Source organism: Balaenoptera borealis (genome assembly GCF_965194805.1).
Source record: "Balaenoptera borealis genome assembly, chromosome: 16".
Lineage (NCBI taxonomy): Eukaryota > Metazoa > Chordata > Mammalia > Artiodactyla > Balaenopteridae > Balaenoptera > Balaenoptera borealis.
Genome location: NC_138872.1, coordinates 71,794,005 through 71,806,118, shown reverse-complemented (window position 1 = coordinate 71,806,118; position 12,114 = coordinate 71,794,005). Strand labels below are relative to the sequence as shown.

At 42.0% G+C, this 12,114-nt stretch overlaps 1 protein-coding gene across 4 annotated transcripts in view; it reads left to right on the top strand.

The window, feature by feature from the left end:
* Positions 1-12,114, top strand: part of XPO6 (exportin 6) — a 111,860-nt gene that overhangs the window by 26,674 nt on the left and 73,072 nt on the right. For all 4 annotated transcript variants that reach the window (XM_082359608.1, XM_082359607.1, XM_082359609.1 and 1 more), the window contains exon 2: positions 10,892-10,982. In XM_082359608.1, the coding sequence (XP_082215734.1) occupies positions 10,892-10,982 (91 nt within the window). The remainder of the gene's footprint in view (positions 1-10,891; positions 10,983-12,114) is intronic.

Sequence of the window (12,114 nt, the reverse complement as noted above, 5' to 3'; positions counted from 1 at the left end):
ACATCATGGTCCATTGCCCCTAGATAGTATATTTCCTAATAGGGATATTCTCTTACATAACCATAGTGCAGTTGTCAACTTTAATTAATTTAACATTGATTCAGTACTTTTATCTGGTCTACTATCTGTATTCCAATGTTGTCAGTTGGCCCAGTATGTCCTTTACAGCATTTTTTCCCTCCAGTACAGGATCTAGTCTAGAATCAGGAATGACAGTTACTTGTCATGACTCTGTAGTTTTCTTTAGATTTGCTGGAAATTTTTGAAACCAGTGCACCTGTCCATTCGTAGCTAATTGGTGCCTCTTGTTATTATAGCTTGTCTAGTAGTAGGTGGATTGGTTTTTCCCAGCATAAAACACACTGTCCTCTGTGTACAAGATGTTTCCTCTAATTGGTCCCCATAGGGACAGAATATACTGCTTTGGTTTTCTCACTACCATAGTGGGACCCGTTGGGCTTTCTGGCCCAGATGCCTGGCAGTCATCCTGCTCCAAACTCCTGGTCCTCAGCAGTAAACAGATCCTTTGGTTCATGGAAGGGACGGAGAATCTGACTGGGCACTTTCTGCAAACCGAAGAAATATTGGGGGTGGGGGGGGCGGGAATGTCTTGTAGTTGCTCAGCTTTATAATAGTTTTAGACTAAAGCAGAAAGGTGCCTTTTAATGATTAGAGTTATGTTTAGATACAGCCACAGTATGTTTTAATCAAATATTAAGTATCTGCATGATGATATCCTACAAAGTTACGTCTATAGTTACTCTCAAAGGGCAAATATTGTTCAGATTTAAGCTGTAGGTGAGACAACCAGGAGCCTTTTGAGGCACACATATAACTTTCATAGTTAGTTCCAGTCATGTGTTCGTAGAGTTGTGGTAAGTGCATCTGCCCCGGCCTTGCTTTCCCGGAACATGGTGTGGCTCTCCATGTCTTTCCTCCAGTAGAAAATATTTTTATTCCTTGCAACTTTTGTATATAACTTTTATTTTTTTTATTTTTAAATTTTAAAAAAATTTATTTATTTTTATTTTTGGCTGTGTTGTGTCTTCGTTGCTACGCGCGGGCTTTCTCTAATCGCAGCAAGTGGGGGCTACTCTTTGTTGCGGTGCGCAGGCTTCTCATTGCGGTGGCTTCTCTTGTTGCGGAGCACGGGCTCTAGGAGTGCGGGCTTCAGTAGTTGCAGCACGCTGGCTCAGTAGTGTGGCTCTCAGGCTCTAGAGCGCAGGCTCATTAGTTGTGGCGCACGGGCTTAGTTGCTCTGCGGCATGTGGGATCTTCCCAGACCAGGGCTCAAACCCGTGTCCTCTGCATTAGCAGGTGGATTCTTTTTTTTTTTTTTTTTTAACATCTTTATTGGAGTATAATTGCTTTACAATGGTGTGTTAGTTTCTGCTGTATAACAAAGTGAATCAGCTATACATATACATATATCCCCATATCTCCTCCCTCTTGCGTCTCCTTCCCACCCTCCCTATCCCACCCCTCTAGGTGGACACAAAGCACCGAGCTGATCTCCCTGTGCTATGCGGTTGCTTCCCACAACTATCTGTTTTACATTTGGTCGTGTATATATGTCCATGCCACTCTCTTACTTCGTCCCAGCTTAACCTTCCTGGCAGGCGGATTCTTAACCACTGCGCCACCAGGGAAGCCCAGTATATAACTTTTAGAGTTAATTACTTCACTATGTATCTGTACCCTTTGTCTCCCCTCTGTCTTTGGTGGAAGCATTCAACACCCCCAGGGTGACTGCACTTCTGAGTGATAGACTTTGAAGATTCAACTGGTTTTACCAATTTGCTTTCAGAGAAATAAAGTGAGATTTCTATTTCATCGTGGTGTGTTTAGTTTGTTTTTTAAAAGGACAGTATCTGCAGGTTGAGACACAAAGAGCAGTGATGGGAAAGGTGGGAAGAAGACTTGTTCTGCGTATCCTTCTGCCTGGGGCTTCCTTGGTGCGCTTCTTAGCATTTTGAGCTGACTGCAGGAGGGGATGGATAGATGTCACATTGATTCCTATTGTGTGTTATTTTAAGCTTAGTATTTCATCTCTACTTATATGCAGGCCTAAAGGCCAAAGAGATTTTTCCCCTCGTCTGTTTTCTTTGCAGTGGTGAAGGGTGTAGGGAAGAATGAGAGTGTTCTTTTGAGAGTTTAGACATCCATGGTAATCCTGTTAGCTCCCAGAGTTTATATGAGATTGAATTTCTTTTAAAGATTTTTTTTTTTTTAATCTATTTTTGGCTGTGTTGGGTCTTCGTTTCTGTGCGAGGGCTTTCTCCAGTTGAGGCAAGTGGGGGCCACTCTTCATCACGGTGCAGGGACCACTCTTCATCACGGTGTGCAGGCCTCTCACTATCGCGGCCTCTCTTGTTGCGGAGCACAGGCTCCAGACGCGCAGGCTCAGTAATTGTGTCTCACGGGCCCAGTTGCTCCGCGGCATGTGGGATCCTCCCACACCAGGGCTCGAACCCGTGTCGCCTGCATTGGCAGGCAGACTCTCAACCACTGCGCGACCAGGGAAGCCTGAGATTGAATTTTTTTGCTAATGGCATCTGTTGTAACACACCAGGTATGTTTTGCATACTTTTTATTTTTAACCTTGGTCAGCAGTTAGTATAGAATCACTTTTCTCAGAAACCTTCTTTATATATAAGTAAATAGAGTAGTAAAACTGTTCTAGATATGCCACAGGAGTATTGGACTTGGGACTCTGCTATGCTTGCCGTCATTTTTTTAGGTTTACTATCAAGGAAGCATGAACCTGAATACAGAAGGCTCGTGTGATTCACCTCCTTGAAGGATAGACAAAATGTGGCTCCTGGCAAAAGTGGCAAAAAGCTTGGGCTTCCCTGGTGGCGCAGTGGTTAGGAATCCGCCTGCCAATGCAGGGAACACGGGTTCGTGCCCCGGTCCGGGAAGATCCCACATGCCGCGGAGCGGCTAGGCCCGTGAGCCACAACTACTGAGCCTGCGCGTCTGGAGCCTGTGCTCCGCAACAAGAGAGGCCGCAACAGTGAGAGGCCCGCGCACCGCGATGAAGAGTGGCCCCCGCTTGCCACAACTAGAGAAAGCCCTCGCACAGAAACGAAGACCCAACACAGCCAAAAATAAATAAATAAAATAAATTTATTTAAAAAAAAAAAAAAAAGTGGCAAAAAGCTTGATAAAAACCTTTAAAAAAAGAGTCATTTTTTTCCCAGTATCAGTTTTATAAAAAGTTTATGTGTTAGAGAAGGGTGTTATAGAGGCAATTAGGTGAAACGTTACAGATTTAATCAGGATTTGAGAAAACTGTCTTCTCGGTGTCTTAACAAACAGAGCACCATATTATCCATCATCAGTCTCAGTGTTTTTAAGATAAATTATTAGCAGTCTCCTGGTTTTCAAAACGTATTCATTGAGTGCTTGTGAGCAAAGGTCATTATGATCAGAGCTCTTAAAGGGGGAAATTTAAACAGAGTCATATGTATCTTGAATTCGGAGGAATTACCATTATTCCTGAGAAAATAAAACTGATACTAACGGTCTACTTGTTCCTTTTAGTCTCCTGCATTTGGTCTGTAAAATATTTGAGTACCAGTCCATACTGGACATTACAGGAAATACAAACATATTAGGCAGAATCTCTTTCCAGACAGTTTATGTTCTGGTTAGAGAGACCTAATGTCTATGAATTATTAATAGTTACAGAGACGACTTTCAACTCTTACTTTATTCCTGGCATTATGTTTACTACATGCTTTACATAGATTATTTTATGTAATCCTCAGAACAACCCCATGTGTTAGGTTCTCTTATTATCCCCAGTTTTGCACAAGAGGAGAAAGAGTAATAGGTTACATAACTAGGCCAAGGTGCACTCTGATTCGAACCCAAGGAACCTGACACCAGAGCCTGTGCCCTTTCATTGTGCCATTCCAAAATGAGCAGAGAACAGTGCCATGGGCAAAATTCTGTGATACCGATTACAGGAAAAGACAAAAGATGAAAACTAGGAAGGGATCTGCACTGTAAACTTTGTAAGAAATTTCATGAAGGTTGAACTATGAATTGCAGACCCAGGAGCAAATGCAGGATGGGAATAGACATTTGTTCTGAGACCATGAGTATTCAGAGTGGAGTGATGGCTTCCTGTGGTGAGTAATGGTGAATCAGGCATGCTTTCCTTCTTTCTTCTTAGTAAACTCTGCATTCTTCAAATCCCAACGTATATTATCATCTCTTTGAAGCTTTCCCTGTCTCCCTCAGACAGAGTTAGTTCTGTTTAGGCTCCTAAAGCCATTTATACATATGTCATTACTATAGGATGTAGACCATCACATTCTATGTTTTTATTCATTGGTTCTACCCTTCTCCCCCCGGCCCCCAGGCCATCTCCAGTTCTTTGAAGTCAAGGACAGTCTTACTCATCCTGGTATCTCAAGGACCTAATGCAGTATCAGCTACTTAGTGAATACTGAGTTTATTTGTTGAGTGGATAGCTGAGTGTCTCAGTTGGCCCAGATTTAAAGCCTCTTTAAAGCTAGGTTTAGACTAATTGGGGCAGAAAATGGATATTTAGGAGTATTTATCTGGTAGTGAAGTACAGATTGGATTGGAATTGGGAAAGCTGACATCAGGACGACTAGGTAAAAGAAGTTATAGTAATCTAGGCAAGGGGTGATTAGGGCCTGGTAGAAGTGGTAGTGAGGGAAAAGTCAAAGAAGATTTCAAATTATGTGGCCCTTGCCCTTCTTGCCAATTTTTCTTATAATTTATTAGGTGATTGTGAGTCTTGGTTGACTTAGTAGTTCCTTAATAAATGAGTCAGACGTATAGTATAGTCTCTGAACTGCTGGACCATGAGCAGTGCAATAAAAATGCAGATAAAGTCAAGGCAGGCATAGTTGAAAGGTCCACTTGGCAGATTTTAACTCTTTTTGGAACACAAATGATTTTTTTAGATATATACATAGGTCTCCGAGAGTGTATATATTCTGAGCCACTTTTAATTCATCATCCTAAGGATTTTAATTTGCTGTTGAGGTAAGCTCAGGGGAAGCATAGACTTATGGGATTGTAATACTTTTTGTTGTCACCCTTGCGGCTTTGAAGACAAATCGGTGATGATTCCTAGGAATCCAGGAGTCTCATGCTCAGACTTCACCTGTGGGCCTCCCAACTGCTCTTAATAATTGTGCTAATAGAGGAAAAACACAATTTCTAAAATCAGAGTCTGCAAATACCAACCTGAATGTTAAAAATAAGTATAACATTAAGTTTCAAAAATTGTGTATATGTACTTACAGAAAAGTGCACAATCATCCTGGTGTAACTTTCAGATCAAGAAAACAGAATAACTAGCATCCCAGAATCCCTCCTCCGCAGAGGTTAATAACCACTATTCTGATTATAACACCATGGATTTGTTTTGCTTGTTTTTAAAAATTAATATAAGATGAATAATGAAGGATGTATTTTGGCCTCTTTAATTCAACATTGTGAAATTCATCCATGTTGTTGTATGAAGCAATATTCATTCATTCTTTTTGTTTTAAAAATTTATTTATTTTTGGCTGCGTTAGGTCTTTGTTGCTGCGTGCGGGCTTTCTCTAGTTGCGGCGAGCGGGGTCTACTCTTCGTTGCGGTGCTCAGGCTTCTCATTGCCGTGGTTTCTCTTGTTGCGGAGCGCGGGCTCTAGGCGCACAGGCTTCAGTAATTATGGCACGTGGGCTCAGTAGTTGTGGCGCACGGGCTTAGTTGCTCTGCGGCATGTGGGATCTTCCCGGCCCAGGACTCGAACCCATGTCCCCTGCATTGGCAGGCGGATTCTTAACCACTGCGCCACCATGGAAGTACCTGTTCATTCATTCTTGTTGTCTTATAATATCTTCCTGATGAATAAACTACAACTTATTTGTCCATTCCACTGGTGATGTACATTTGGGTTCTTTAGACTTTTTGGATATTATGAATAATGGTGCTGTGAATATCTGTGTACGTTTTGTGGGGTATCCAAATTTCTGTTGGATATATTGTTAAGGAGTAGAATTACAGGGTCATAAAGTATGCATATGTTCATTTTCCAAAATGGTTATACCAGTTTATATTCCCACCAGCAGCAGTGTGTGCATGTCCCAGTTGCTCAGCGTACTCACCAATACTTGTTACTATCTTTTAAATTTTAGCCATTCTGGTAGATTTGTAGCACTGTCTTGTTTTTAATTTACATTTCTGTGATGACTAATGAGTTTGAGCACTTGTTTTATGTATCGGCTTTTTGAATATCCTCTTTTATAACTATTTGCCTGTTGAAAAAATTGAGTCATTTATCTTTTCCTTATTGATCTGTAGAAGTTATTTTATACTCTGATATGAGTTCTCTGTTATCCATATTGGTGATATCTTTTCCCATTTCATGGCTTTCTTTTACACTCTCTTCATTGTGCCATCTGATGAATATTCTGATTTATCAATCTTTTCCTTTATGTTTAGTGTTTCCAAGAATTTTTTCCCTACCCCGGGGTCATGAGGATGATCTGTATTATCTTCTAGAAGCTTTATTGTTTTACTGCTTACATTTTTTGTCTGCCATGTAACTGAAATTTTTTTTGTGTGTGAATGTGCCTCACTTGGTTTTAAGCTAACCTTGTCTTTTAGTTCTGCAAGATCTGGGTCTTAAATCCCAAGTCCAAGATGGGAAGCAGTCAGGTGTCTGAATCCTGAATGTTCTTCATCAGTTAATCAGAGCATTGCTTGAATAGCCTTTGGGAATTGAATTGAAACCTCTCTTCCTACCACACCATGACACTTTTTTTTTAAAATGTCTTTGTCCTTTTATAACTTGAAAGTGTAGTCTGTATGGAATATTCCCATGTATTGATACTTACTTGCCACTAATTTTTTTTTTATAAATTTATTTTTTATTTTTGGTCTTCGTTGCTGTGCGTGGGCTTTCTCTAGCTGCGGCGAGTGGGGGCTACTCTTTGTTGCGGTGCACGGGCTTCTCGTTGCAGTGGCTTCTCTTGTTGTGGAGCATGGGCTCTAGGCACGCGGGCTTCAGTAGGCCACTAATTTCTTAACCCACTGCCGTCTGAATTCTGGCTTCACCACCTGCTTAAAACAGCTAGCAAAGGGTCCAGTGGCCTTCTTGCCAAATGGGGCTAATTCTCCAATATCCTTCAACCATTTGCAGGTCTTGAACATATCCTTCATGTCTTTATAGCTCTATTCCGATTGTATGATCCTGGCAAAGTCTCAACCTCCTTTTCTTCTCCTGAAGATAGTTTTGTTTTGAAATCCAGTTAGAAAAAAGCCCCACTAGATATGTTTGGGACAAAGCCCTTAAGCCTGAAGGCATGAATCTCCAGTTTCAAAGTAGGCCTGACCACTTTTGTTGTTTTGCTTTGGTCTGTTTTCATTTGGTATCTGAGACCAAATAAAAATGATAGCAGCCATAACTGTGAATTAGATAACCTCTTGGAGTTTACATATCAGCTTTACATGGAGCATTTCATTTGGTCCTCCTAACACCCCATGGGGTAGGTGTTCCTGTTGCAGTTAGAGAAATGATTGAAAATGCAAACAGCACGTTATTTGTTCTTGCTGAGAGACACCTGGTGATGCCACTGGATTATTAGGTTTTAGAGTTTCCTTTTTCGTATAACCATCATTTACGAAATCAGGCGAGACTATCATCCTGTAATTTTTGTGGATACTTTTGTCTTTCCACCTTCTGTGGGAACGTTAGCTTGGGTTGGAGCTGGGAGGGTGGGGTTGATGGGACTGGGAATGGAGACAGGGTTGGATTCTCTGGGGAGTCAGAGACTTGCTTTCAGCAGCCTTTGATGTATGGCCGGTAATTGTCAAGTTCACAAACTTCTGCCTCAAGAACCCATATGAAATAAACCTTGACAGTTGATTGCCTGAATGTGATAAGCTCAGGTTTTTTTACAGGATCTACTCTAAAATGATTCATTGCAAGAATAAGCTGTGGAGAGACTTACTTCCCTGGCGGTCCAGTGATTAAGACTCCACGCTGCCACTGCAGGGGGCCCGGGTTCGATCCCTGGTCAGGGAACTAAGTATCCCACATGCTGCGCGTCACGGCCAAAAAAAAAAAAAAAAGAGTAAGTTGTGTAGCAGGTGTGACTTGAAGATGTATCTTTAGTGTTCAGGAACCTATTTTAGCTCCAGAAAAACTATGGATTTATTTTAACTAAATAGCTGATTTTGGTTCAAGAAATATGTCTTGATTTATGTTTATTTCTTTGCCAATAAGTTACTTTAACATAGGAGATTTTCCTTTGATTGTTTTAAATCTTCCCACAAACATTTTTAAAAACAGCTAATTGTTTTTTCAAATGAAATGGTACACCAAGTTGATTCATGAAGCAGACCGAAGCATTCTTTTATTTATACAAATTCATTTTGAAATATGAATTTATAACACTTAGAAAATCTGTCACTGAGAACAGTGAGGCTGTTTTGATCAACACAAACAACTTGAAACAGGTTAAAGAGGATTGCAGTCTTATTTTTGTTCCACATTCCGGTTACTTTTGCATTAAAAAGCTTAACTTGCAATCCAAGGATATTTTTTAGTTGAACTGGCATATTGGTTTGAAAAAAGAGCAGAGGGCTAATATTTATCATAAAATTCAGACCAGAAAGTCCCTCATGACTTCCCTGGTGGTGCAGTGGTTAAGAATCCGCCTGTCAATGCAGGGGACACGGGTTCGAGCCCTGGTCCGGGAAGATCCCACATGCCGCAGAGCAACTAAGCCCGTGCACCACAACTACTGAGCCTGCGCTCTAGAGCCCGCGAGCCACAACTACTGAGCCCATGTGCCACAACTACTGAAGCCCATGCACCTAGAGCCCGTGCTCCACAACAAGAGAAGCCACTGCAATGAGCAGCCCGCACATCGCAATGAAGAATAGCCCTGCTTGCCGCAACTAGAGAAAGCCCACACGCAGCAACGAAGACCCAATGCAGCCTAAATAAATAAATAAATAAATAGATAGATAGATAGATAGATAGATAGATAGAAGAGTAACCCCCCCGCTCGCCACAACTAGAGAAAGCCCGCGCACAGCAATGAAGACCCAACGCAGCCAAAAATAAATAAATAAAATTAAATTACAAAAAAAAGAAAAAAAGTCCCTCAAACTCACAAGTGCTAGAACTATTAAACAATAATTCATCACTCAGCATGTCAGAGTTCAGCTGTCATTGCACAGCTGTCACCATGACTGCAGCATGGGAGCGACAGCCGTGCCTGGCACTGCTTGAACGTGGCCCCCCGTGTGCTGGCTAGTGCGCTAACGTGCTGGCTGATGTAGGTGGGCTGGTGCAAGCCTGATTCAGCCTCTGTAGTTAGTGCCAGTCCTAAGAAGTGCTCGTTGATTCACAGAAATGGCCCAAGTTCCTCAGTGTCCTCAAAAGCCGATTACCAAAAAAAAAAAAAAAAAAAAGCCGATTACCAAATGGAGGCCCTTGGTAATATTACAGTTTGATAAATGATACATTTGAGTGTGGGCTTATTTTATTTATTTATTTATTTATAATTTATTTTTAAAATAAATTTATTTATTTATTTTCGGCTGCATTGGGTCTTTGTTGCAGCACACGGGCTTTCTCTAGTTGCGGCTAGCAGAGGGCTACTCTTTGTTGCGGTGCGCGGGCTTCTCATTGCAGTGGCTTCTCTTGTTGCAGCACATGGGCTCTAGGCGTGCAGGCTTCAGTAGTTGTGGCACACGGGCTCTAGAGCGCAGGCTCAGAAGTTGTGGCACACGGGCTTAGTTGCTCCACGGCATGTGAGATCTTCCCGGACCAGGGATCGAACCCATGTCCCCTGCATTGGCAGGCAGATTCTTAACCACTGTACCACCAGGGAAGTCCCTGTGGGCTTGTTTTAAAATGCAGTTTTAATAGTCAGCTCTCACTTTGGGGGCAGTGGAGAGGATATAGGGAAGGTGGGTGGGAAGAAGGAAATTAGGAGATGATTAAGAAATCAAAACTGCTGTTGGCTCCTGATCATCTCTAGGTAGATTATTGCCAGTGAGGATTCAAAAAGGGCCTGCGAATGCTCACCTTGTTGCAGACTGGTTATGTGAAGGAGTGTTGACTCAAGTTCATTGCTGCACCTGATGTCCCCTCCTTCAGTGAGAGAAGAGGAAGTGGGTTTGGGGCTACGTATGGAAAAGGGAGAGGATGAGCCTTGGGGGCTTAGGGTCCCTCTCCTCTTATTCTCCGCCTGAGTGGTTCTGCTGAGAGTCTGGCTCTCTGTGGGTCTGAGGTTGGGAGGTACTGTCTCATTTTTAGTCCTTGCTCTGCTTGGCTCTTAGCTGCACCTTAATCTCTGTTGGCTGCTCATGTGAGATTGAGAGTTGAGTGGATATTTGGCCCCTGAAGTCCCTTCAGAAAACCCCAGGAATCCATGCAGCAGTTTGACTACAGTTGCTCTGAATTAGAGTATGGCTAACTATTCAGACATGGGGCAAATAACATTGTTGACAGATAGTCTATAAGGCACCCTAACCTTTCTGAATCTCTTCACTCTGCCTATTCAGTCAGGGCCAGGGGCTGTTAATTTGCTTTCAGTATGTTTCCAGAATTAAATTTTAAATTATTTGCTCTCTTTTCCTTAGCATAAATAATTGAAAATTGATAGCACGGTAGCACGAATTTATAGAGTATACTAAAACTTTGGGTTTTGAGTCATCTGGGAAATTCCTTGCAGTTTTCTGGCTTATATCATGTATTTGAAGAATGTTGAACCAAGATGTTTTGAGGAAGTAAATTACTATGGCTGTTGAATGTTACCTGAAGGAACTGAGGAACAGTAGAATTGAAAATACAGTTACTGATTTTTTTTGTTTTGTTTTTTTCAAATTTCTTTGTTAGGCATCTGAAGAAGCCTCTCTCAGGGCACTGGAAAGTCTGATGACAGAGTTTTTCCACGACTGTACAACCAATGAAAGAAAACGTGAGATAGGTAAGTGAAATGTTGAGTAGTAAAGAGTCGTTTATAACAAAGAGGCCCCAATGGGGAGGAAAGAGTTGGTAGCCTTGATGTTGGCAGCCTGGTCAAGCCTGCATGTTTCCCCTTGAATTCTGGCTCTTTTTAATCCAGTCCTGCTGGTTGGTGGCTGGTGAGGTCTACAAACCTAGCTGCAAGGGCTGTATTCGGCAGAGCCCACTAGAATCCATAGTGATGGATTTTCTTTCCTTTGGCCATGTGTGGAAACCCCTCCCCCTGCTTTGCTCTTAATTTTAGCAATGTTAAACTTTTATAAGAAGTCTGTGACTTAATTTAAAGAAAAAACTCATGAAAGCATTAAAACAAACATGTTTTTGGTGTGTAGAAGTCTATCCTGAACCTCATCTAGTTCCCAGAGATCCTTTAACGGGTGTAACCTTTGGGGCCTTCTTGCTTTTTCCTTATTGCCACTGTTATCGCTCTCATTCTGCAAGTTTTGTTGAATAAAGGCTTCAAACAACAGAGAGATGTAGGTGTAATTTCAGGTCTTCTGGGAACCTCGGCACCTTCTAGAACCTCTTTTTGAATTTAATACTCACTGACATGCACAATATTCATTAAAGCGTACTGTAAACTAGAAGGTTTATTTAAGTTGTGAGATCTCTGCTTCAGGGACATGCTGCACTGAAGTCCTAGAGTAATCTTTTTCTCTCTCTGAGCCCTCACTTAAGCCCTGAACTTGAAGATCAAAACTGTTTTTCTTGATCCAAACCTTGAGGCTTTCCCCTGTGTGTCTGGCTGCTCTGTACTGACCTTCATTGCTTTCACTTCCTTGGAGGCCTTTTTCTGTGTCTCCAGGTCTCTGCAGAGCCATTTCTCTGTCCCACGTGGCTTCTCTTAAGTCATGTTAGCCAGCTGAGTGTTATGGCTGACTTCTGCCCTTGGTCCAAAGCTTGATTAGCGTTTGGATTTTCAGGTGGCCAGTAAACCTTCGGCTGCAGCCCATTTTCCCTTGCATCCTTTGAGTATCACATCAGCTCCTGGTGGATGCAGCTTCTTATCTCTTAATTTTAAATGTGGTGGTCTCTTGTGGGCCTGCCCTGTATATGCCTTCTTTTCTGAGGGACTGTGCTGTAGGGAACCAGAG